Source organism: Mus caroli, unplaced genomic scaffold, assembly GCF_978045245.1.
Source record: "Mus caroli unplaced genomic scaffold, Mus_caroli_1 scaffold_1, whole genome shotgun sequence".
In the NCBI taxonomy this organism is placed as follows: Eukaryota; Metazoa; Chordata; class Mammalia; order Rodentia; family Muridae; genus Mus; species Mus caroli.
The window spans coordinates 149,077,042-149,103,969 of NW_028227256.1; the positions used below are offsets into that span (position 1 = coordinate 149,077,042).

The 26,928-nt window shown below is 42.4% G+C and overlaps 1 protein-coding gene across 1 annotated transcript in view; it reads left to right on the top strand.

Annotated features, from left to right (window-relative positions):
- Window positions 1–26,928, top strand: part of Niban1 (niban apoptosis regulator 1) — a 158,991-nt gene that overhangs the window by 38,740 nt on the left and 93,323 nt on the right. The window contains exon 2 of the mRNA XM_021168396.3: window positions 26,489–26,619. Coding sequence (XP_021024055.1) covers window positions 26,489–26,619 — 131 coding nt within the window. The remainder of the gene's footprint in view (window positions 1–26,488; window positions 26,620–26,928) is intronic.

The following is a 26,928-nucleotide window of genomic DNA, read 5'->3' on the forward strand; positions in this document are numbered from 1 at the left end:
TCTTTCATGTCTCTGTCTCCATTCATGTTTTCTGGACTATTGAGAGTTTATGACTCTACTTTCCACCACCTTTGCTTGGAAAGGGCTTTAGGCAGTCCTGGGCAGAGATAAAGAAGTCTTTTATTATATAGTAGCAGACAATCAGCATCTCTCTCAGCTACTTTCCTGGAAAAAAAAACCCCAGCTATAAGGACTGTGCTGTGCAGTTTTATATGTAGAGGTGCAATTAAGAGACTGCCTTCCTAAGACTGAGCTGCAGGCAAGCCTGTAGGGCATTTTCTTAATTAGTGATTCATGGGGGGAAGCCCAGCCCATTGTGGGTGGGGTCATCCCCTAGGCATGTGGTTCTGGGTTCTCTAAGAAAGCAGCCTGAGCAGGTCAAAAGCAGCACCCTTCCATGGCCTCTGCATCAGCTCTGGCTTGAGTTCCTGTCTTGCTTCCTTTGATGAAGAACTGTGATGTGGAAGCCTCAGCCGAGTAAACCCTTTCCCCTCAGTTGCTTTGATCACAGTGCTTTGTCCTTGCCACAGCACCAGTAACTCTGACTGGGACACTGACCCTGGAAGGAAGAGAAGTAGACTAGCTTTTCCTCCATATCCAAATCCAAAAAGTCAAATATGCAAAAAGGGTAAAAAATCACAAAATTTAGATGAATTGAATTGACACATTGTATCCACCGATGTCCATGTCTTCAACCCATGGCTTTCTGTGCTTTTTATTTTAGATTGTCTCAAGAAATAAGTTAATTAATTAATTAATAATTAATTGTTGTTTTGTTTTTTTGAGACAAGGTTTCTCTGTATAGCTCTGGCTGTCCTGGAACTCACTTTGTAGACCAGGCTGTCCTCAAACTCAGAGATCCACCTGCCTCTGCTTCCCAAATGCTAGGATTAAAGGCATGTGCCACCACTACAGAGGTAGTCAAACTTATTTTTAAAAAAAATGGATAATAAGAAAGAAGATAAAGCTCAGCGGATCAAAGCACTGGCCACTCAGGCGGGCAGCCTGAGTTTGATCTCTGGGACCCACATAGTGGAAGGGGAGAACTGACTTCCACAAGTACCCTGACTTCTACATTCATGTACACTAACACATACTACACACACACACACTTTCACACTCACTCACACACACTCACACACACAGTTAAAAAACACATTCTTATACTTTAAACTAACTTAGTTCATGCCTTATTTTATAACCAGCGGTTCCATTTTAACCATCACACACTCCAGAGAGAGAGAGAGAGAGACAGAGAGAGAGAGCGCCTATTCAGGAATAGCTGGGGTGTTGTCATTTCTGTATGGAGAGGGCACTAAAGAAAGAACTAACCATGGGGTTCCGTGGAACTTACTGTGTGTGACCTCAGTGGCACGTGCTCCAGTGATCCACATGCCCTTATGAAAACAGTCTGCTGGCTGTGCTCCATACTCACCCTGTCTTATATCCGGGTGCTCACCTGACTTCTCTCGGCTTTGACAAGTCTTGATTTTCTTCTGGGATTTGGCACCTTTGAAGGCGTTCCTGTGTTGCTTGGCACGAGACAGGAAACATTCTACTACAGAGACATTTGTTCTCTCTAGTAGATGGCAACTCAACTTCCTTTACCCATTGTTTAGGTAGGTTAAAAACAATTGGGGCATACAAAGTTTGCAATACCAAGGGGCCTCTCTTCCCAATGATGGTTGACTAGGCCATCTTCTGCTACATATGCAGCTAGAGACACAAGCTCTGGGGGGTACTGGTTAGTTCATATTCTTGTTCCACCTATAGGGTTGCAGACCCCTTCAGCTCCTTGGGTGCTTTCTCTAGCTTCTCCATTGGGGGCCCTGTGTTCCATCCTATAAATGACTGTGAGCATCCACTTCTGTATTTGCCAGGCACTGGCATAGGCTCATATGAGACAGCTATATCAAGGTCCTTTCAGCAAGAAGTGGGAGTGGGTGGGTAGGGGAGCAGGGTGAGGGGAGGGTATAGGGAACTTTTGGGATAGCATTTGAAATGTAAATAAAGAAAATAACTAATAAAAAAACAATTGGAGGTGGCTGTAGACAATCAAATCAGGGTTTTGGACACCCTTCCAAGCTTGGTCCACTAATATTGAAGTTATTCAGCAACTCCATCTTCATACCTTTCTACTCATACTATGGTTTTCCACTTCAGTTTGGAAGACTGTGAAGTGTCCATTGAGACTAACCATAAACAAAGCTTAAAGTGACAGAATGAAGAACAGCTATGACTAGGTTTATGTGTGCACGACCACATTCTGATGGCAATTGGGAGATGGATTCATTGTTTACAAGACAGGCTCTGGAACTAGGGGTTGTAGCTCAGCTGGTAGCATGCTTGCCTACACCTGCCTGAAGCCCTGCGTAGGCTTGATCCCCAACACTGCTTAAAACTGGTCATGGTGGCACAAGTGGGAGACAGAGGAAGGAGGCAGAGAGTCAGAAGTCCAAGATTGCCTAGTGTGTTCCAGGCCAGCATGGGGTACAAGAGACCCCTCCTTTTAAAAGCACATTCCAAATTTATAGATGCCCAAATTAGAAGAAAAGTGAATCTAAGAAACAATGGAATATATTAGCTAAAATATGGCCATGGGCCAGCCAAGCTTTTGCTAAAGTACTCCTCTCTCTCTCTCTCTCTCTCTCTCTCTCTCTCTCTCTCTCTCTCTCTCTCTCTCTGTGTGTGTGTGTGTCTCTCCACTGTATTGTATTCACATGTTGCATGCATCCATGTTAAGTGTGTCTCTCTTTGATCACTGTTTACCTTAATTAAAATTTTAAAAGATTAATTTTATGTGTACGTGTGAGTCCTTGCATGTGTATATGTACCACATACATGCTTGTTGCCTGTGAAGGCAGGAAGTGGGTGTCAGACCTCCTGGAACTGCAGTTACAGAGAGGTGTGAGCTGCCACGTAGGTGCTAGAAACCAATGTCAGCTCTTTTGCAAAAGCAGCAAGTGCTCCCTGACTGTTGAGTCATCTCTCCAGCTCCCGCTGTCCCCACCCACTCCGAGTTTTTGAGACAAGGTTTCTCACTAAACCTGGATTTCATTAATTCAGTTAACCTTGACATCCACCTGTCTCTGCATGCCTCCTGCCTCTCCAAACGCTTGAGTTATATAGATGTGTTCTGCTGGACCCAGCTTTTATATGACACCTGTGCTAAAGTCTTCATGCTTGTACTCCAGGTCCTTCACAAACTGAGCCATCTTCCCAGAACCACAGTCCCTCATTTATTAGAGAGAGAGTTTCATGTAGCTCAGGTTGGCCTTAAATTTGCTATATAGCCAAGGATAGCCTGGAACTCTTTTTTTTTTTTTTTCCCCAAAACAGGGTTTCTCTGTGTAGCCCTGGCTGTCCTGGAAATCACTTTGTAGACCAAGCTGGCCTTGAACTCAGAAATTCGCCTGCCTCTGCCTCCCAAGTGCTGGGATTAAAGGCGTGGGCCACCACTGCCCAGCAGCCTGGAACTCTTAATCTTTCTGCTTCATCTCCCAGGTGCTAAGATTTCTTGTATGCGCTATGCCTAGCTCTTTTATTTTTAAAAGACCAAGCTGCTTGAATTGGCATTGCATCCCTTTGTGGCTCTGGTTACTTGATGCCTGTGAGCGTGTGTCTTACCACTACAATGTACATACATTGACCACATTCACCTTAGCAAAGGGCTCTGCCAGGTGGGAGGTAGATAGATATACCGACGGTCTATGCACTTGAACGTTGTTTCTCCAAATTAGTACATGAAGAAGCAAAGACCTGACTATGGACCAGTTAACAGTCTATTTAATGAGTTATTTGTGATGTTTTTGTCTGGTTTGCTTCCCGATGTCCCATGTCTCATAATTAATATACATATATTGTTTTGTATTGAAATTGCTTAACTTATCCTCTGTGAATTAGTTTCATTCATCTCAGTTTGAGCTTGCTCATCTCAGGAATTCCCACACTACAGAGTGTGCCCTACAAATAGAGATGTGGGAAACCAGCCAAAGGAAATTAAACTGTCGTTCTTCTCATCTTCCCGGCTGAAAATGTCTACATTTTATCTATGTTTTGGCAGCCATCACTCCGAACTGAGCAGACTTCATACTGTCTGCTCAGCGGAGTGCCTGAGTCTAATCTCTGCAGACTTTTCTTCATTGTTCATTATTTGTGACATCGGTAGGTGTGAGTTTTACCACGTTCCCTTTATTCCAGTTGCTGACTAGAAAAAAAAAAAAAAAACAGAGTGAAATTGGGAACAAAGGTTAAAAGGAGCTCAGCAAACTCTATGTAGTCCCCAAGAGGCTGTGCAGGACTGTGGCACCAGGGTCACTGGCAGGAGAGGAAGGCAGGTTTCACTCTGGATTGGAGTAGAATAGCTTTTGGTTTTGTTTGCTTGTTTTTGTTTTGGTTTGTTTTGGTTTTTCAAGACAAGGTTTCTCTGTGTAGTCCTGCCTATCCTGGAACTTGATTTGTAGACCAGGTTAGCCTCCAACTCAAAGATGGTAGAATAGCTCTTAATTCCTGTTTTTAATTCCCTCTGATTCCTGTTTCCAGGGCAGAGTTCCAGTCTGCTGGGTGCATTCTTAGGAGCCGGGTAGATGCTAAGATGACAGAAGTTAAAGCCCAAGCACAGTGCTCAGCAGCAGACATCGACCTCGTAGCATTTGGAGAGAACTTACCAATTAGGTTTCATCTTTAACATGATGACTAAGCAGTGACCAAACTAACCCAGTTAGCCGTGGTTAATGTGCTTTGTTGTTAAGGGAAAAATGCAATTCTGATGGATTTAAAAAATAAGACCTACTTTAAATGGAAAGTATCATACAAATAAGTTTCGTTTATTAAAAACAGAGTGCAGAGTGGGGGGGGGGAGAAAGGAAATCAAAGATTTGTTGTTTTCAAAAAACAAGTTTGGCATATACCTACCAGCATTTAGGAAACCAGATTTACTATTTATCATTTGGGAAGTAGAACATTATGAATTTAGGGTACTTAAGTATTCAAGTGAGAAGAGAAGTAATTGTTAGACATTCTAAGTTGCTTCTTGCAAAGTGGGTGTTTGCTATGACAAAAACAGTTTCTGTCACGATCACATGGTTTCAAGCAACCATTTTATTTGAGCAAATATTGTGTGTTTTGTAAGCAGATTATTATATTTTGGTACTATTTTTCGATAAGAACCTTTCTTATTATAAAATGATGTATGTCTATGATGCATACAGTTCTGTCTGAAAATAGGAGGAACAGGCTCCTCTGGGTTCTGGCATAGCTGCTCCCAGGCAAGTTCTCTAATCTGTAGCTTTTTAAAAAAAATTCTCTAGAGTCAGTCTATAAGAGGAAGTTTATGTTCATAATGTTTTTATTTTCATTACCGATACATTTTTTTTAACATATCGATCCTCTTTTATGAGTTCTTTCCCATAAGTTACTCTCAATTTAACAGCACATCTTTTACTACGCATGATTAAATCAAGAGATAAGTGTTTGATATGATAAACTTTTTATTTGCTTCTATTTTTATATGACATCATAGGAGCAGATAAATTACCCAGTTTTATAGCTAAGATATTTAAGATTGGGTGGGTGAGATGAGTCACAGGGTAAAGGTGCCAGATGTCAAATCTTACCACCTAAATGTCACATCATGACCCACATGATTGAAGAAGAAAATAGAAGACTACAAATTGTTCTCTAATCTCTACATGAACACACACACACACACACACACACACACATACACACACACTGTGATGTAAATTTAAAAAAAATTGATGTACTAAATTTTGAGTGGTCTCAGATGGTTGTGTATGCAAAATCATTGCTGTTGTCTTTCCATATTTAAAATGTTTCCCATAGATTATTATCTGACAATTTGCATTCGTTTGATGGTAAATGTAAAGGGATTTTCAATATAATTCTGTTGCTTAAAATTTTCACAAATCCTACTTTTAAATAAGAATTCTTAAATGCTTTAACCTCCCTTTAGCCCACCACCCACGAGAGGTAGTGAGAAAGTAAGGTTGTTAAGATACAGGGGCAGTGGACCTGTTTAGAAATGGTTCTTATGCTTGTCAGGGAATCAGCAGTTCAGTTCACAGGATTTAGCAGCGGCAGCTTGATCCACCCTCAAACACTTCACGAACACACCAGCAGTCCAATTTAGTAGTGCCGGGTAGCAAACACGAATCAGCAGCGATGGCATGACTCAGCAGAAAATTAGGATGAGTCAGCAGAAGCGACCAGTGCTAGCAGGGACACCAGAAGTTCTCTGTGGTGCCTCTCTCAACAATGTGAGGAGACCAAGAAGGTCCAAGAAGCGTTGCAAAGCTAGCCATGCAAGCCCCCAGTCAATGTCCATTGAATTCTATTTATACTCAAACATCATGTATAGTCAAACAATCATGAATCCTCCCATGGGTCTTTCCTCAACAAAACTCCAGGTGAGTCTGTATCATCTGACATCATTCTGCCATTTGGCCGAGTCCTAGGAGCAACACCAGTTTTTTGGTGCATTTCTCTCTATGGAGTCATGACAAATGACCAATAATCAATGGTAAGGCATACCACTACCACCCAGTGTCATCCTCTGTCTATTGGGTCCTTCTTAACACCATGCGTCCTTTCACATGTTTGCCTTAGCAAAACATCCTTTTACCTGTGTCTCCTTCAGTGAAACGTTCTTTGACATAACTGACTTTCCAAAGACACCAGAATTGCCCACTTCATAATTCTTTCTCTTTTCCTGATCTTTCTTGGTCACTTTCTTTTGGACTTTTTATAGGGCCACAAAAGGCTAACTGGGACGCACTTAATGTCGCTGTGATCAGCCACTCACAGGCTCTGAGTTTTGTTTTTAAGACAATACCTTTGGTCCTTCATGTTGCACATTGCAGTGTCCTAGTCCTGATGCCCCATGGGTGAAAACTCAAACCCACTTCCTTTTTATCATTTGCCTCATTCCCTTCCCACTCATTTCCCTTACTTTGGTCAGCATGTCTTACTTAACATTTTTTTCTTTTATTGATTATTAATTATTTTATCTATTTGCATCCCAAATGTTGCTGCCCTTCTTGGTCCTATCTTCCGGAGTTCTTTCCCTCACCCCCCTTCACCCCTGAAAAGTTGCCCCTCCCCCATGCCCCCCTCCTCTGGGGCATCAAGTCTCTATAGGATTAGGCAATTCTATCCCACTGAGGCCAGAAAAGGTAGCCCTCTGTTACACATGTCCTGGGACTTTGGACCATCTCATGTATGCTCCTTGGTTGGTGGCTTAGTTTCTGTTTCTGGAAGCTTCCAGGGGTCCAGGTTAGTTGACTTCCTATGTTGTTGACTTCCAAACTGTTGATCTTCCTATGGGGACGCTGCCAGCCACTACAGTTCCTTCAGTCCTTTCCCTAACTCTTTCATAGGGGTCACCGATCTCTGTCCAATGGTTGGCTGTAAGCATCTGCATCTGTCTCAGGCAGCTGCTGGTAGAGCCTCTCAGAGTATAGCCATGCTAGGCTCCTGTCTGCAAGCACAACATAGCATCAGTAGTAAATAGTGTTAGGGTTTGGTGCCCACCCATGAGATATATCCCAAGGTGAGGTGGTCACTAGTCGACCATTCCTTCAGTCTGCTCCATTTTTGTCCTTGAATTTCCTTTAGACAGGAATAATTTTGGGTAAAAAAATTTGAAGGTGGGTAAAATCTTAGCATCAAAGCTATATATTTTTTCTTTCTGTGCCTAGATGCCTGAATGAGAAAAGGCTTTTTCACCATTTTTTCCTTGTAAGGACATTTCCTTCAATCTACCAGTTGTTTTTGAGTATGTGGGATGAACCTTTATTCGGGTTATTATTCGTGGTTTGTACATTAGTTACTTATATGGAAATGGTTGAAGAACGGGTGACTCAGAAGGAATTACCCAGTTCTGAGGATGTTTACAGAACCTGCTTCCCAGGGAGGTGATGGGCAAACAGCCTTTCTTCACCTGATCCCCTTACCCAGACAAGTACCACAGAGGTCCCCCATGAAAACCAGCCAAGGCCAGTATGTGACAGCCACTCTCTTCTTCTCAAGGGATTCTCTCTCTCTCTCTCTCTCTCTCTCTCTCTCTGTTTCTCTCTGTTTCTGTCTGTCTCTCTCTCTCTCTAAATTATTTCCAAAGTAAATTTGAGTCTTATCTTTCTTTCCAGTAAGTACCTAACTTCTGGTATCCAGACTGCTTACAGTTGCCTTTTTCTGCTTCACACTGAGCTGGATTAAATCAACTCGGTCTTTTTGTGCCGCGTGAGCCTGGTCCTATGGACGATTCCCCTTGAAACCCCACTTTGTAAAAGTGTCCTTTGGATGCTTCCTGTGCTACTCCCAGAGGAAGTGTGAGCTTTAGCAGGGATTGAGCAAAAAGGAAGAGAATTGTTCACCTCACCTCACCTCTCCTTAGCCCCGGGTGCTGCCAGCAGCTTAGCCTGATTCACACACACCTCAGGCCCATCCTTTTTGTCCAGGATTTTAAAACACTCATGTTATGGGTCACCTTTCCCCAGTTTATCTCATGCTATGTGACCGCATAATTAAACACATTTCCTTAGGTCAGGCCTTTTGACAAATTACTATATATTTGAAAACTCTGGCTCCCCAATGAAGGGAGAATAAGTGCCCAGCGCATTAAACTCAGAACAGCTTTCAAATGGGGTCTCCTAGGGAATGTCAGAGGTGTGCGTTCTAAGTTAGTGACAGTTGTGTTCTGTTTGTGTGGAAAATTAGCTCTTTATTTGCTTTCTCTGGAGTCCTTTGGAGGGACTCCAAAGTCTGGGACGGTGTGCAGGGAGAGAGTGTAGGTGACGTACAGCTAATGTCTAACTGGCAAACCAGCAAATATTTATGAAGTCTTATTTATGTGCCCTGTGCTGACCTCTTGTTCCTAGGAACCAACAAGAGGAAGGCATTTTCAGTGAGCTACTGTACTAGAGAGAGAGGGCACCTAAGCATGACATCAGCTGCACTGTAGAAACAGATCCACTGGGGATTTAGGCGAAGGGCTGTGTGAATACAGACGTATAGGACTGGGAGCCTTTTACGTCAATTCAAGTGACGGGTGACGGGGAGTCACTCAGCAGAGCCTTCTAGGCAGATTTCCAATTTGATTTTTAAGATAAACTGAGGGTTGTCTGCATCAGTGAGTTCCAGGAAAGCAGACAGTATCAGCAGTTCAGTCTCATCGTGCTTAAAAGCCATGATCAAGGTGATGTTGCCAGAATATCCAAGGAAGATGACATCACCGGTATTCAGGTGCTCTGTGCATAGAGGAGGAGCTAGAGAGAAGAGCTGAGGCCGAATGAAAGGCCCTGGAAGAGTTCAAGGTGATATTGACCAGAAGAGGGACATGACAATATCCACTGTATGGCATGTCGCCTCTGCTGGTGGATGAAGGTCAGATTTAGTTAGTTCGGTTGTTTGAGTCAGGTATCTCTCTGAAGAGCAGACTGGCCTGGAACTCATATACAACCCAAGATGACCTTAAGTCTATGTGGCAATCCTCTTGCCTCCACCTTTGCAGGAAGCCCTGTGCCCAGCTTGAAGATCAGATTTGAAGGGGCATGCATAGAGGCAGGTGGGGGGCAGGAGCTCACTGATGTAGCTTCTCTTGGAATAGATGAGGGTCTGTTCTGAATACTTGTTACCAAGGCTGCATTTCAGAGACATAGCTGAGGTCACATGCTGAATACAGCCCCTGGAAGGAAGGTGGAGAATAAAGGAAAATAATTTAGGTTCCCACTGCACACACTCAGGCGATGATGAATCTTTTCACTGAGTTGGAGAACAGTTTTTGAAGTTTCTCAAGGACTGGCTTCGTGTGGAATTACTTAGGCAAGAGGCAGACACACACAGGAGGGTTTTAGAGAGCGTGGAGCAGCAGTCAATGTAAGGTCCATTTTGGTTGTGCAACCTGCTCAATGACCCCTGTGTTTCTCAGGGCAAGAGTGGTTGATAGAGAAGTAGGAGTTAGAAGTGGTGGATGTGGGAAGGGTGTTTTGGAAGTACTGTATCAAGAGGTTGACTTAGGAAAGAAGAAAAGGGCCATGACTGACTGGGAGGGAAGACTGAATTTTGTTTTGCTCTATTTTCCTTCAGGACTTGAGGAAAATAGTTTGAGAATGATGATCCAAGACAGAGATGATCAATATAGGGTGCTTCCTTTGTAGTCAAACAAGAAGGAAGAAAGTAGAGCGTGGACTGTGAGATGAACTTGGAGCCGGATAGGAGAGAAACGAAACCTTGATTTCCTTAAAAAATGGGGAAGTTTTCTGAGAGAAGAGAGACTCCTTATGGGGCTGAGGACACTTGTGAAGATGATGTGATGCCTCCCTGAAAAGTGGAAGTGGCACTGGGGACAGAAAAGGTTTCATAGGTAGTGACTGTCCAGCCAAGGCTGAGATCATTCTTTGGCCACAGTTTCCTGCGTAGCTGGGAAGTTCACCAGAAGTTGTGAGGAAAACAGGCAGATAGTTGATGCAGGGCTACCGACTGGGAACGATTGCAACAAATGTAATTAGCTTAGGTAAGAAGGCTGGAGTTAATTTTTGACCAAGATACTAAAAGATAAGCCAGTGGATGTGTGTGGGGTGGGGATGTGAGAGGGATCGTGGCTGTAATCGAACACACTCAGGAGACTGAGGCAGAAGGATCACTGTGTGTGCAAGGCCAGTGTGGACCGTGTAGTAAGAAACTGTTTCAGAAACAAAACCCTAATCGAATCCAGCTAGTAACCAACAAACTCTGAAAGAGAAAGAGCTGCTATCACTTTCTGTGATATCTATAAATATAAAATGCATATTTTCTGTTGGGTTAAATGTCAGCCTTCAACCTTATCCTGATAGTTGCATAGTTTGCTTTTTTTAAAAAAAATAAGACCTTCAATACACACACACACACACACACACACACACACACACACATACACACACACGGAGTTTAATGTGCCATTTTATATTTTGCATGTACTTATCTTGTTCTCCATTTATTATAGAGGCAAGCCAGAATCAAACATTTATAGTTAGACCAATAGTATTGTGTAAATGCTACAATTAAATAAATTAAAATTTTTAAATGCAAAGCTTGAATGATGTTCCTAGCCCACTTTATTTATTTATTTATTTATTTATTTATTTATTTATTTATTTATTTATTTATTATATTTGCATGTAAATAATTTGCTGCAACTTTCTGTTTGGTATCTGCTATAAGCAGGCCCGGAAGTATTGACTTATATTGTCGGATCAGCTCTCCGGATGCGAAGGACCACGGAAACATTCATTAACACGGAACGTTTCTGCAGTGGTTGCTTTTCTTGCCTTGTCTGCATCCTATGCCGGGGAGTTTCATGAACTCCGAGAGAGTCCAATTATAATCCCTTAAGGAAGCCATCTGTGAAGCATGGATGCCCACGGACTTCTGAAGCCTTGGCATTCTCATGCATGGTGTGCAATAGACCCCGAAGCAATAGCAGGCTCAGGAACAGACTAGAATGGAGGCCATGTGTCCCAAACCACCCTTTAACCCTGTTGACGTTTCCCTCTATTTTATAATGCTAACTACCGGCTGTAAAGGGCTTGGCTCTTCTCCCAACAGCTATCTGTCTTTTACATCTCTATGGCATAGCTACACATTTGCAATTTTTCTCTTACCTCCCACCCCTAGTTTAACTCATTTGATTTAAAAAATAATTCGCAGGGCAAAGATAGGTGGCCCAGTGGACGAACATGCTTGCCTCTAGGCCTGACAAACTGAATTCAAAACCCAGGTGATGGAAGGAGAGAACTAACTTCCTTAAGTTGTCCTCTGATCTCCAAAGGTGTGCTATAGCACATGCATGCACACACACAAATCAAAGGTGTGCTATAGCACATGCATGCACACACACAAATCAAAGGTGTGCTATAGCACATGCATGTACACACACAAATCAAAGGTGTGCTATAGCACATGCATGTACACACACAAATCAAAGGTGTGCTATAGCACATGCATGTACACACACAAATCAAAGGTGTGCTATAGCACATGCATGCACACACACAAATCAAAGGTGTGCTATAGCACATGCATGCACACACACAAATCAAAGGTGTGCTATAGCACATGCATGCACACACACAAATCAAAGGTGTGCTATAGCACATGCATGTACACACACAAATCAAAGGTGTGCTATAGCACATGCATGCACACACACAAATCAAAGGTGTGCTATAGCACATGCATGCACACACACACAAATCAAAGGTGTGCTATAGCACATGCATGCACACACACAAATCAAAGGTGTGCTATAGCACATGCATGCACACACACAAATCAAAGGTGTGCTATAGCACATGCATGCACACACACACAAATCAAAGGTGTGCTATAGCACATGCATGCGCACACACAAATCAAAGGTGTGCTATAGCACATGCATGCACACACACAAATCAAAGGGGCCTAGTTGGAGCATGGGACATGACCTCACCCCATGCCAACACACACAGAGACACAGACACACTCCCTGGAGTACCAGAGTGCTTCTCTTTCTTTAAACTTTTGAAGGGGATAGTGGACGTTAGCGAGCTGATGTGTTAGGTCAGAGGCCTGACCTTCTCCCTCCCTCCCTGGTATGTATATATTCAGGCATCTTACTGATGCTTACAAATGTTCATTTCTGTGATTCACTATAGTGCTATTGACGACACCACACTGGCTGTATTTTCAGAGTCTCCCTGGACTCATCTTAAGATGAAAACATGAAGGTTTTTCCAAAGACTGTTAAGATGAAAGTTAATTAAAACTAAGTTAGAGTATCAATCTCAGACAAGTAGCCGATGAGATGAAAGATATGTTAACCTGCTTCACAGACAATAGCGCTATTAGGCAGCACATTTATAACCCGGACAGTTCTTCATCTGTAAGTAATTGCCTTTCTTGTAATGTTTGTGTCCTTTATCTGGAGACCTTCATGTGTTCTGAAAGGATGCCATTATATTCCCTTTAGCAAAGCAGATGAGCAGATGGCTTCCACATCTGCAAAAATGTGTTCTAGAGATAAAATAGCTTGCTTAAGGTCGTATTACCAATCAGTGGTGGAACCAAATTAATGGTGTTTGGACCTGCAGCTTTCTCAAGTAGATTCTGGTGACACTGTAAGCCCAGTTCTGTCAGCAGGAATGGAATCTGCTCCGAGGGAAGGCTGAGGCTCTGCCCTGTGATAAGAAGAAACCAGCCCTTTTCTGTTGCATTTGAAACCTTCAGGAGCCTCTCATTTTGGGTCTCAGAGCCCAAGCTCCGAGGGCTCACAGAGACAGACTTGGTGAAGCATCTAGGGGAACTCAGAGGAAGGCAAACAGATGACAGCCAGAATTCTGGTGCATAGAAAGTCACGTTTCACAAAAAGAATACACCCTTCTTCTGCATCCAACCATAAAGCCTCACCTACTCCCAAAGGTGATTTACTTGTTTGTTTTTGCTTTTTGGGACAGGGTTTCTCTGTGCAGCCCTGGCTGTCCTGGAACTCTCTGTAGACCACTCTGGTCTCGAACTCATATAGATCTGCCTGCCTCTGGCTCTTGGGTGCTGAGATCAAAGTTGTGTGCCACCACCGCCCAGTAAGGGTGACTATTTTTAAATGTTACTCTTTGCCATGTAGAAATAACAATTCCTTTTTCCATATCCAGATAGCCCTTCTTGTACTCCAAACTTTCAATACATACAAGTGTATTTATTTATGTACTAATTTAGTGTGTGTGTCCATACAACCTCGTGCCTTTATGCCTGTGGAGGTCAGAGGACAACTGGTGGCTCTTTTCTGGTCCTGCCATGTGGTTCTCTGAGATACATCTCAAGTAGTCAGTCTTGGAAGCAAGTGCCTTTACCAATGAGCTATCTCATCAGCCCAAGAAACAATATTTCAAGTGATGATCTGAACTGGGTGTAGTGACATGTGCCTAGAAGGAGGATTGTCAATTTGAGGCCAACCTGGGCTATACAATGAACTCTAGGTCAGCCTAGAATACAAAATGAAGCTTGTCTTTAAAAATAAAATTGTCTAGGCTGGCTTGCAAAAATCTGCAATGTGTGAAAGGATTAGTATACTTGAGTGAATAATATGTAATCATGCATACAATACTAGTTATATGTAATAGCCATTTACAGCTCTTCTGTGATTGATTTATAAAAATGCATGCTATAAATACACCTTCCAAGTCACTATGCTGGAAAGATTTTCAGTCTGCCACCATTAATGGCGGGCAGGATCTCAGGTAGTTGCGGTGATAGCTTTGATTTGTCATTAACTCTATAGCTATGCAACAGACATCTCTTGTTGAAAAGTTATGGGCAGGAATTTGAGAACCTGCGAGTGATGCATCTGTAGGCAAATGACAATGTCATATGATTCAGTGGCAGTGAAAGATGGTGTAATTCCTATGAGGTTAATGTGTCCATGTCAATTAAAATGACATGTAATTGCCCCGTAGATTATCATTCCATTCTGCAAATTTATCCGTTGCCTTTTGTATACCTGTGCATAGGAACAAAGGGTCCCTGTAATCTGCATTCCTTATAACAGACAGCAAACTGCAGTCATCAGCAGCAGGTGGCTGATTAAACTTGTATTTCTACCTTATACTGTATCATTGTAGCCTGGAGGACCTGACTGCATTTTCCATTTAGTAGCTCTAGGGCTCAAGGGCAAGCAGAGCTAAAGCTCAGCCCGTGCTGTGTTCTCCACTCACGTGGGGCTGGGCCACTCTTTGCTACCTTGCACTGAATCACAAAACTGTTCGTCTCATAATCATCACAAATTAATTGATGTTCTGATGAAAATGCCTACCATGATTTTCCATTGGGCTTGACATAGTTTGCCATGAAGTCATTGGGGAAAATTTGGAGAACAAAAATATGGGAAGATATCTTTCTCCAGAAATATAAATTAGTCTAATATTATAATACTTGAGATATGTTGTTGATAGTTCCAAAGTCAACATTTGGCAGAAAGCTCCAAGCCAAATGCTCAAGTATGAAAAGTGTGTGTGTGCTAATCAAAGAGCACACATGGGCTGGCCTGTGGCTCCTGCTACATATGTGGCAGAGGACTGACTGCCTTATCTGGCCTCAGTGGGAGGGGATGTGCTTGGCCTTGTGGAGGTTTGAGGCCTCAGAGAAAGGGGATGCTAGAGGGGTGAGGTAGGATAGGTGGGTAGGTAGGGGAGCACCCTCTTAGAGGCAAAGGTTTGGAGGAGGGGGTAGGAGGTTCATGGAGGGGGAACCAGAAAGGGGGCCAACATTTGAAATGTAAATAAATAAAATAATTAATAAAAAAAGAAATAGAAAAGTATGTGTGTGTTTTATAAGAAAACTATGGAGTCCCAAACCATACATAAAATAAGTTTCATGTTGTGAAAGACCTTTATGCCAAAGCACTTTTAAATGAAAACACAGGAGACTAGCCTTGTGAGCAAAAGAGGAAGGAGGGATTTCCTAATGTAGGCATGGCTTAAGTCTTACTTCATCAAACTCTACAACTTTTGCTCAACGGAACACCATAATTGAAAACACAAGCCACAGATTGGGAAATGATACTTTCAGTGTTTGTGTCTGAGAAGGACTCTCTTAAAATTTATAAACAATGCTCATCTGTCAGTCGGAAGACATATGGCGAGAGGATACACATTCACGGAAAAGAAAACGCAGTGGCCAAGGCACATCTGAAGAGATGCTCAACTTCACTAACAAGAATAATCATTTACCAGTTTTAATAGATGCTATTTTCTGAAAATTTGGGATATAAGTTGCTGTCCCCTTGGTGGGAAGCTTGGCCACCTTAAGGGCCAGTGAGAGCCTCACACTTTGCCCTAGTATTCTAGATGAACATTTAGAGGAACTCACATACAAAAAGCACTCGAAGATTCATGCACTAATGTTTACATCAGCATTGATTGTGAGGGCAAAAAAGGAAATAAGTAAGAGGAAAAAGGAACTAAACTAAACTGTTAGAGATTCCAGTTAAAATGAATATGCTAAATCACAGTCTATATGTATATGCGTGTGTAAGTGTGTGTGTGTGTGTGTGTGTGTAGCATGTTCTGATGCATATCTAATTTCCATTTTTGAGTCAGTTGTTTTGAATTTTCTGTTGTATCCTAGTAGTCTGATGCCCACCCTGGCACTAGTAGTATAATGCTACCTCAATGGTGACAATGGTAGAGTAATTTATATTATAATATTATATATAACTGTATGTATATACACATAACACAATGGGTCAGAAATCAGGCATCCTTGACAGGAGTTAAGCCTGTGAATATGCACAACAGTGCTATTGGTTATGTATAGGCACCACATAAGTTGTAGTAGTCTCAAACAGTTTATAGGAATAAACACTAACTCTAACATCACCGTGCCAAGTGAGGCTGCAGAGCATGATGAAACCCACAGATGGAGTCGCAACATTTTGTTTAAAAAGATTATTAGCTTCGCTCTGGTTTAGTATTAGCATTTTATTTATCCAGGCAGACTCAACATATATATTACCCAACATACTATTCTGTATGTCGGAAATATCTCATAATTAAAGAAAACTCAGGAATCCGCACACACTGTGTCAGTGGCCTGTTCAATGTATCTTACATCTTTGCTCGTATAAGGCGGGATGCAGAGAGGCAAAGGAAACTGCTAAAACCTATTTCCGACCTGCAGAAGGCACAGTTGGTCCACGCTAATACCTCTTAACCTTGATTTGTGCAAAACAAGTTTGTAATCACTAGATAAGAAAACTGACTTAATTAGTGCCTTTCCCAGGGGACTTTCTAGTACCAGTCAGCAACTGCAGCTTTAATTGAGATGGTGATGCCACTTAATTGGAACACCTGAATAGGATTAAAGGGTGCTCAGATAAGGGGAGTTGGTTTCCCTGGTACCCAGAACTTTGTTGGCTTTCTGCCCCTTCTATGCCAAACTCTGCCAACTGGGATGAAACGGAGCCAAGTGCTTTAATTATTTCTCACAGATGACTTGATGGAGTGTTTTAAGTATAGATCCCATGTTTTTCAGAGGCTTTTTCCCCCCTGATGATGTTTAGAACTTACTACAGGGAGGCACTTGACATTTACAGTGCTTTTAACTTGTTATTAATCTAAGAACATGATGTCTATTAAATGAAATCAGCGGATGGGTGTGCTGGGATTCAATCATGTGTTTCAATCGGTTGTATCTGATTGAATATATATGTAGTATAAAGAGTTGTCTCATGGCATTGTGGAGGATGACAAGTTTCAAAATCTCTGGTTGGCAAGCTGGAGACCCAGGAGAGCTAATAAGGTACTGTCAGTCCAAATGCTGAAAGGTTGCAGATCCTGGAAGAGTCCAAAGGCTGGAAAGGATTAATGTCCAAGCTCAGAACAGTCAGGCAGGAGAAACTTGACTTAGCACTTGAGAGAACAACTCACCCTTACAGGCACATTCAGGAGAGCAGTGTCCACGTCAGGCTAACGCAACAGTAATCACACCTCTTCACACTGCTCCTTGAGTGCGTTCTTTTTATTACCAAGGACTGTTTACATTCCTTTATAATAAAACAGAAATGTTTGAATTCCTCCATAAACATCAATGTAGTATTAACAGAGGAAAATGCTCTTAACATCTTGGCACTGATTTTTTTTTTTTTTACAAAGTTCACAAATGCTCTATTACCAAGTAGTGTTGTGACCTCAGGACAGGTAAGCTCTTTACTGGAAAAAAAAAAAAAAAAAAAAGAGGGAGGTGGGGTGGGGATTTGAGACTACTGTCATCATCCATTGAGTTCTGGAGTCTGTAAATTTCACCTGTGAGGCCTGGGGTCCACGCAGGGCTGATGGCATGTCTACCATGAGAAAATCATTTTCAATTTCCATAGAAAGGGGAGGGTGATTGTGGATAGTCTTGTGCCGTCTAAATAGCTAACACTCTGGGGATTTGGGTGCTTTAAGCAATCTCTCTGAATTTTTCGGGCATTGCGGGTGATCCTTTGATGTGGGGTTTCAGTTGTGTATGTCTCGGGGAATCTTAAGTTTAGTGATCAGCTCCTGTGCTAAGCTGTGTCCTAAACTCTCATCAGTCAGGTTCCATTTTGGGTGATGTTTAGGTTAGTATCAGGAAAGCTGACTACAGAAATTTGGCACCTGCTAAATTCAAGCAGCTGTGGGCCTGAATCATTTTGGCAGGTCTTAGATTTTATAAATTAAGGCATGTGAAAATAATTTTTTTAAATGAGTGCCCTACCAGCCTCGTGAATAGTTTCCAAGTTTCAGCTCGTTCACAGAAATGTTAGATGTTCTTCCGAGTTTTTCATGAAGTTTGTAACTGGCACCTCCTTGTTGACACCTTACTTCTAGATAAGAAAATATAAGCATACCTGGTCCCCAAACACTTACCAATAAATATTTTTTTACATCAAAGGCATGAATTCTATAAATGAATGAATGAATGGATGAACGAATGACTGGACTTTCTGTGTTGGGGGTTCTGCATCTGCCATGGTGTCAGAGGACAATTTTGTGGACTCAATTCTCTCCTTCCACCTGTACATGGGGTCTGGGGTGTTGAACTCAGGACCCTAGCCTTTCAGGGCAAATGTCTTTTACTAGTAAAGGCATCTTGCCAGCCCAGCATAGACTCTTGAGAGACAAGAGACAGAAACTGCAAAACATATACTTCTATGTGGAGACAAGAAAAGTGAAGCAAGACAAAGACAGACATAGTTAACAAAGAAAAGCAAAGACAAAGTGTGTGAGCCACCTAGGAGAGGTGCAGAGAACTTCCTGCATTAGAAGGGGAATCCAGGAGAACCACGAGGCTCTGTTTCTGGTTTGTTTTGAGCCAGGCCTGACTTCTTTAATACGCATGCTATGTTCAGTTACAAGGAATGTTGGAACGATTTTGGAATACTTTGAAAGCCTCTGATAAATGCCATGCAGAAAAAGACTTAATAATTATGATTAGACCCCCAAACAGCCTAGAAACTCTTGTCCCCCTGTTCCTGACTCAGTAATGTATTGGTTGTCTTAGTCCAGGCGAGGTTGACACACATTCTTCTTGATGTGTCTGGAAAGCCAGCTGTCAGAGCAGCTTAAATTCTTTTTCACTCCTTGGAGGACATTAGGCAACTTAGAGAAATGGCCAAGTAAATAAGACTGCTTCTCATCAGGTGGGTGTGTCGTGCGACAACTGGAAGCATGCCGCCAGGGGTGGCAAAGCAGTCTTGAAAATCTCCAAGCACTTTATCCAAGTGAAGAGGGGGAAACAAGCCAAACAAATACAAAACAGGGGCCACTTTGTCATTTCTACCCAACTGTGGCTAAGGAAAGATGTGTGTGTGTGTGTGTGTGTGTGTGTGTGTGTGTGTGTGTGTGTGTGTACAGGTGTGGATGTGAATGGGTGTGTACAGGTATGCGTGTGTATGTATTGTGTAAGGGTGTGTGTATGTGAGTGTGACTGTGTGTATGGTATGTGTGTGTATATGTGCTTGTGTATGTGAGTGTGTGTGTGTGTACTGGTGCATGCCTGTTTCTAACAATAGTACAAGACAAACAACCACAAAACGAGAACTCAGACCAGACTTCAGGTCTAGTCTTATATGTCTGTCCCAGATTCTCTTTTAACTTGAGAACGTTGGCTAAAGTGTAGGACGTTTTCTTTTCTGTAGAGCGGGGTAGTAATTGAAACTCATTAGATGGTAGGGTTCCTCTCTATTATTGTCTTCTCCTGCTTCATTCATTTGCAGTCACTCATGAACTATTGTTTTGCAGATATATAGTGCAGATGCAACCTTCATTTATCTCAGTGACCATGGTCCTTTGCAGAAAACACTGTTTTTGCCTCTGTCTGTTCACTGTTGTTGGCTCCTGCCCCTTAGTATGGGCATGGCTTTAGAGGACTGAGCTTGGTTGTCCCATTACAAGCTGTTGGGCTTTGCAATGTGGACTGTGATTATGAAACATCAGGGTCTCTAATAGTCTGAGGGCAAGTTCACTGCAGACTCTCCATTTCGGACCTCTGAGCATGATTTTGGAAATCCAAGAAACTGGGTTGTGTTGTTTATTCCTGATAGGCCAGCTTTTTCCAGATGTGTGCCGAGTGACTTTAGTGTAAGCTCCTGGAAGCGTCCGTCTTTGTCTATTTCTCTGTGGATTACCACTGCAAGTGAATCACAGAGAAGGTAAGTTGGTTTATACACCTCTCACCTTTTAACTCGTGCTGGAGGTTTCACAGGGAGCCTGCGGGATCTGCAGAGTCAAGGCTGCCTATGAATCATCCTGCCATTTCCTAGTGGAATCTGTTAAAAGCCTGTCACCCGAGCTCCAGTAATAAATGTGTTCTCATTCTCTCCCAACCCCCCCCTCTCTCTCCCTGCCCCCTACTTCCCTGCCTCCCTCCCTTCCTCTCTCCCTCCCTCCCTCCCACCCTCCCTGTCTTTAGTTCAATTATGGAGAATCCAATTTACTCTCATTCTCTAAGGCATTTACTTGAAGAAAGAGAGTCCTTGGGCATCATTGTATGTAATTAGATTTTTGCACCTCTGTATTGTGAATTGGGATTTCCAATTTTCCACCCTAAGGTGGGAAGTGATGGTGCTTAGCAACCCAAGATCATAGCTGATGCTATAATCACGAGGACTTATAAATCTCTACAACCTCAGACACCCAGGAGAAATACACATTGGCATATATTACACCTTAAAATTATTGAAAATTTTGGAGGCATTTTTCTTGTTTACCAATATTAATCTTCACCTGCACCCTCAGCCGGTTTTAAGAAACTGTACCAAAAGCCAGCTCAGTTTCTTTCAGTATGGAATTCATCTCAGTGCCAGCGAAATAGCCATGTTGTTTTGTTTTTTTTTTTTTGATAATTACCTTTCATAATGGAAATTCAATGTCTTAAAAACAATTTTTGTTTGTTTGTTTTGCATAGGAAAAGCCACAGATCAAGGGCTAATTAAATAACACTGGATAAAAGCTATAACATAATTTTCAAAGGTTAGGAAAGAGCACAATGTTTGAATTGTTTTGTATCTCATGACACAAAGCAGTGTTTCCATTGTTTTCTTATGAACTAATCTCCTAAAAGGTGTTGAAATCGAGGAACCTTCCCCTTTTGAAAAGATTTTAGACTTTAGAGCCGTGGTTCTCAGCCTTCCCAGTGCTGTGACCCTTTAATACTGTTGTGTTGTGGTGACCCCCAACCATAAAGTAATTTTCATTGCTACTTCATACCTGTAATTTTGCTGCTTTCATGAATAGAAATGTGAATATCTGATATTTCTGATGGTCTTAGATGACCCCTGTGAAAGAGTCATTTAGCCCCCGCAGAGGGGTTGAGACCCACAGATCGGGAACAGCTGTTCTAGAGCATTTATAGTCACTGAAGTAACCCTGGGAATCATAGGGAGTGAAGCAGTATGATAGAGGAGAAACCAAATAACTGATAAATAGATTTGAGTGAACCACTGCCGCTGTGGATAGTGTCATTCAAAGAACCTTCTAGAATGAAAAAACCTACAAATTTTACAGACTTTATATACACTCCAGCCAGACTGTCACTTTTCTCACCTTTATAAACTGATCAAATCAAACAAACCAGGATGTGATGTTAGTAATTCCAGACATTTTCATGGGGCAAACTTATTTAAAAGCTTAAGAGGAATTAGCCTGTAAGATTCTGATTTCTGTAAACAAATACGCATTGGGCTTCATGGTGCATACCTTCCTAAGAAGTAGTGAGGCCTTCCTTCCTGGGATGACGTCATGGGTTTCATTATTATTATGCATTGTGATGTCCTTGGGTCTTGAGTATTTACTCAGCTGTTCTCCCAATCACTTGCCAAATATTTGCTGAGTATACAAATTCTGTATACCCTTGGAGGAGAGATAAGCCGTATTTAAACAGTTGTAGCAAAAGTGGAGCACAGTTTGGGAGAATGAGAATGGTGGTGAGATTGTTTCCAGCCGGCCAGATCTGAGAAATGATTCTTTTGGGCTGGCTTTGGCCTCTGGCCTTGAAGAGTGTGAAAATGGCCAACAGAATACTTACAGGAGACAGGAATAGATTAGGTCTGGATATGCGCCAGCTATATTGAGCGGTGTGATATATGACGGGTAGGGTGGGGTTCCTTCAGTGGCAGGCTGAAGAGTTACAGGCAGGGGGATCTACTGAGGGAAAAAAAGTGGCATGGTCTGATGGCTCCACGTCCCTAGAACTTGGCAAGCCAGGACCCAGAGACCTGTGACTTCTGTCACTAATGAGGTCTGCCCCTTACAGCATTCAGAAGAGTGTCCCTATAGTCTCAGTACCAGGGCTCTGCTCTGCAGGGCAGACACTCATTTTAGCATCTGGTCTTTTACAGCTTGTGACAGCTTCATCTTGGATAGGTCCCAGTGGACAAACTGTTTTTTGCCTCTCCTAAGCTGTCCCCTTATCCTAGACTCTGCCCAGCCCTTCTTAGAATCCGTTGCTACTCCATGAAAGAAATGTTGGCTTTGTTTCTACAGTCCTTAGGGATCTGTGTCTCAGTCATAGCATTTCCCTCTTCTGCCCTGCACATTTTTGTTCATGTTTTAGAGCAGAGACTAAGTGATTTTGCCTTGCTGTGCTGCCTACACAGAGAAAACTTAGAGATTCCTACAATGTTGAGAGTTAATCAAGTCTCAGTAGAGGATACAGTGGTTGAGGTGGTAAAGGGGGATGGATTTAAGAAATGGTGTAAAGGGACTGGAGGGATGGCACAGCAGTTAAGAACACTCCCTGCTGTTTGGCAGAAGGACCCGAGCTCAATTTCCAGCACCCATACCATTTAACTGTCTGAACAGTCGCTCTAGGGCATCTGATGCCCTCTACTGGTCTCAGTGGGTACCTGCACACACGTGGCATATACTCACACCAACATAAATAAAAAGTAAAAATAAAACTTGAAATAGTGTAGAAATAAAAGTAACAGTTTAGTTTAGATTTGCTTGAATCTAGGAGAGAAGGGCCGGGGGAGGGGGCTTGAATAGGCAATGAGTTTTTGAGTTCACGTGTGTGTGAAAGCATTTGGTTTTAGAAGGGCCTACAACTACCTTTTCTGTAGAAAGCTAAGCTTCATGTCTCGAGCTGTGGAAGAGGCTTTTGGTTTTCATGAGGATTGCCAAGGGAGTAAATTGTTGCATTATGGTGCCCAGTACAGGCTGGAGCCACCAAGTACGATTCACAGAATTGTACCTGTGTTGACAGTGCTCTGTTCCTAATGGAGAAGAAGCCCTTCCCCCGATGCCAGCCGTTCTGTGAGCCATTGGCCTCCTTGTGCTGGAAGTTCTGGCAATGTGGCTTTCATAGCACGCCAATATAGGGGCTCCTCATCATCTGTATCTTACAGGTATGAGGACCGAGTTCAGTGGAGCACAGAGGCTAACTGTGCCTTTGCCTTCAGTTGGTCAATGCTAAGGTTTTATGTAGTTGAGGTTTTTCAGTTTAGTTTGGCTTTTTGAGACAGGGGTTCACTGTTTAGCCCATACTGGCATTGAACTGCCAAGCACTGGAGTTACAGGCACAAGCCACTCTGTCTGGCATTATGGAGTTGATTTTTAACTCAGGGATACACAGAGGGCAACCTAAGCTAAACACATCTATGGAAATGCAGGTGATATTTGTTTCAGGCCCTCAGTGCATGGGACAGCTAGTAGCTTTCTGTTCTGCAAATCAAGATGAGTCCAACTCAAGAGTACAGTAAACAGGCTGCTTTCTTATTTTTTATTTTCTTAGTTCATTAGTTCAAACTTCTGGTACTTGGCTAGGGGGCTTCCAGTATCCCCAACCTTCTAGCCACTTTCAGTTACTGTGTGCCAGCCACGGCACCAAGAACTTTTAACAAGGTATTTCGTGTGATTGCTACAATAATTCTGTGAAGCTACTCCATATAGCCAGCAAATGGCAGAAATTCTTCCGCCATCTTTCCTGAGTCCAGAGTCCACCTTCCTACCACAGTGGTGTTGTTGACCCAACCCCAGGTTTTGCCTTTATCCTCAAAGTCTTCAAAGTGGGTGTTCCCTTATGTAGGTCCAGGCAGGTTCAATCTAATGTCTAGATGCATTTTAGATCAACTTTGGGTTTTTTCCTTCATCTTTTGATGCTATTAGCTGTTTTATTTTACATTTGAACCAGTCATTAAGTAAATACAAGAAATCTGCCATTTTCTTTGTAAGAGTGACTTGGTGCTGTGTTGAGGGTGTCACATGCAGATATTCAGATCCCAGAAACATTTTTCACATACAGTGGGAGGCTAGCGTTAAGGCACCTTGGTAGAAGCAGGGCATACCAGTAGGAGACTTGGGCAGGTAGTAGAAAATTGGCTTTAATAGCCCCACAGAATTCATCATAATAGGATGGCCCCCTTCTTTCCTTTCATTGTGGTGCTTGTAAGAGAGCAAACATTAGCATCCACAATTAGCATGGTACTCCTCACACAGACCAAACAGTGCTTACCTGGAACTAAAGGGCAAATTTTGCTCATCATTTATACTCTCATTGTGGGAATTCTCAAAGATTTCCCACTCCTGTGTAAGAAAATTATAGACAAGGATATAGGATTACTATTTATGCGTTGTAATAAAAGCTAATAAAATAATAACCAATTAGATGCTTATAAAGCCTGAGTATATTAAAGTATTATGCAAATCCTGATTAATTGTAATACCATAAACTCAGGGAGCAAGCAAAAGCATGCTTGACTCAAATTATAGGGGCTTTTATTTGCATTTCTACAGAATCTATTATTAGTGGGTCTCAAAGGACCTTACAAGTAATAATTACTAAAGCCCATAAATATAACCCATAAATGTCATTTTATTAAGGGAATACAAAAGAGCTCCCCTTCCTCATACACATTATAAGACTGAAAAATGCCCAAGCAGAAGTAGGCGTGTCTGCCTTGTAGAGGGTCTCAGTATGCATGGGTGTTTGGCTGTGACTTCATAGGCACACACAGTCGCTGTGGGAGTTGAGGTCCTCCTACTGAGCGTCTCCAAATACCTGGCTCAGATCCTTCATTTCCTTCTGATTTTTACACGCATAATAGCTCCGTGTAACTCTTTCCAGTAAGGTATATTTTAACATTCCTGTGTCAACTAAAACATCTGATTTGAAAAACAAAAGTTAAGCTAAGCCTCCCACAAAGTATTTATATTTAGAAGTATTTTAGAATGCTATCCCTGCTTTATTTGCCTCAAGTTCCTACCCTACCTATTGCAAGCTGGAAGTGTTTGTCAGAAAGGATGGCGAAGCTGACATTTATCTCTATCCTCGGAAACAAGTATCAAAGTGCCAAGAGCCTTTCCAGTCTGGCTCAGAACTCTCCCATTGCCTGTACTAAGCAGGGCTTGGAAAGGCAACTGGATCTTTCTCCTTCCTCTGACACCAGGTTCTAGGTGACTGAGAGCAAAATTTATCCCTGGGGTCAAGACACCAAAATGTCACTGCTGGTCAGTGTAGGGATATAGTTGTGCCTTTATGATCATGCTTCCGTGTCACCTAGGCTCAGAGAATATGGACCCACGTCTACCTACCCTAATCACAGCTGGGGACAGCAGGCCTGGAGAGCAGAGGTCAAGCTTAGATGGGTGGTTTCTGTCTCACAGTTAGGGTGGGGTCCACCGTCCAGGTCTCTAGACTTTCAAGTCAGCCCCTCTATCTTACGTCGACCATATGACACTTTATATTACAAAAATCTCCTAAACTAGGAGCATAGGAGCACAAGTCTCTCCCTCTCCCTTGTCCCCCAACTGTGTGTGCATGTATGTGTGTACATGTATGTGTGTGTTCACATTACAGTATGTGTTTGTGTATGGAGGCCAAGTGAGTTTCTGAGTCACTCTCCACTGTTTTTGAGACAGGATCTCTCACTGAACCTGAATCTCGCTACTTTAGCTGAACTCCTAGCCTGCAAGTTCCAGAATCCTCCTGTCTTCATCCCCCCCCACCCGGGTGCCAGGATTTTTACATGGATGTTGGGGGGGGGTCTCAAATCAGGTCTTTGTACTTGCCTAACCAATACTTTACCAACTGAGCCATCTTCCCATTGCAGTATTGTATTTACTGAGGGAAATTGAGAGATGTGTACACAGAGAGTGGAAGGGTAGACTCTGAGATTACTGTCGTGTAGGAGATAAAACATAAACTAGAGCATATAGGAGGTAAGGCAGAATACTCTTATGGGCACAGTACTGAGTAAAATGTACGCCGAGAAAGACTCCTCTGACTACTGACTGGTCCTTGGGGACTGTTGAGCTCTTTAGCATGATGTTAGGTGAAGGAGGGTTCGAAGCAGGAGTAGCAGGAGCAGCGCGCCCAGCTAACACAGGCTGCTATCAACCCCTGGTGGTTTTTGGGAGATGGGAAGAATAGTCAAAGTAACCTGATAGCTATTCTGGGAGGCATGCTACATTGCAGAATTCTGATTTTCATATTTTTCCAGGGAAAACTGAGGCTTCTATCAAAAACTTCAGCCCCTACTACAGCCGGCAGTATTCTGTGGCTTTCTGCAATCATGTGCGCAGCGAGGTGGAACAGCAAAGAGATTTAACGTCACAATTTCTGAAGACCAAGGTGACTCACAAGCACTTGGCTTACATCATCCCCTTGCCAGAGAAAGGGTTATAGATGCTAATATTTGTATTATTTGAATGACAGTTCTTCAAACTACACTAAAATCATGTCATGCTTTAAAAAACACCTGAAGTGAGACCATATATGATTTCTGGTTGATTATATGATCTATACAAACAGAAAGCTATACAAACATCCTCATTGGTGGTTTGGTACAGGAAATTTAGCTTGCTGTTGTGAATTTCAATCTAAAAAAAAAAAAATCATGATTACGTTTGTTTTGGTCAATGATCAAACACGATTTCCTGA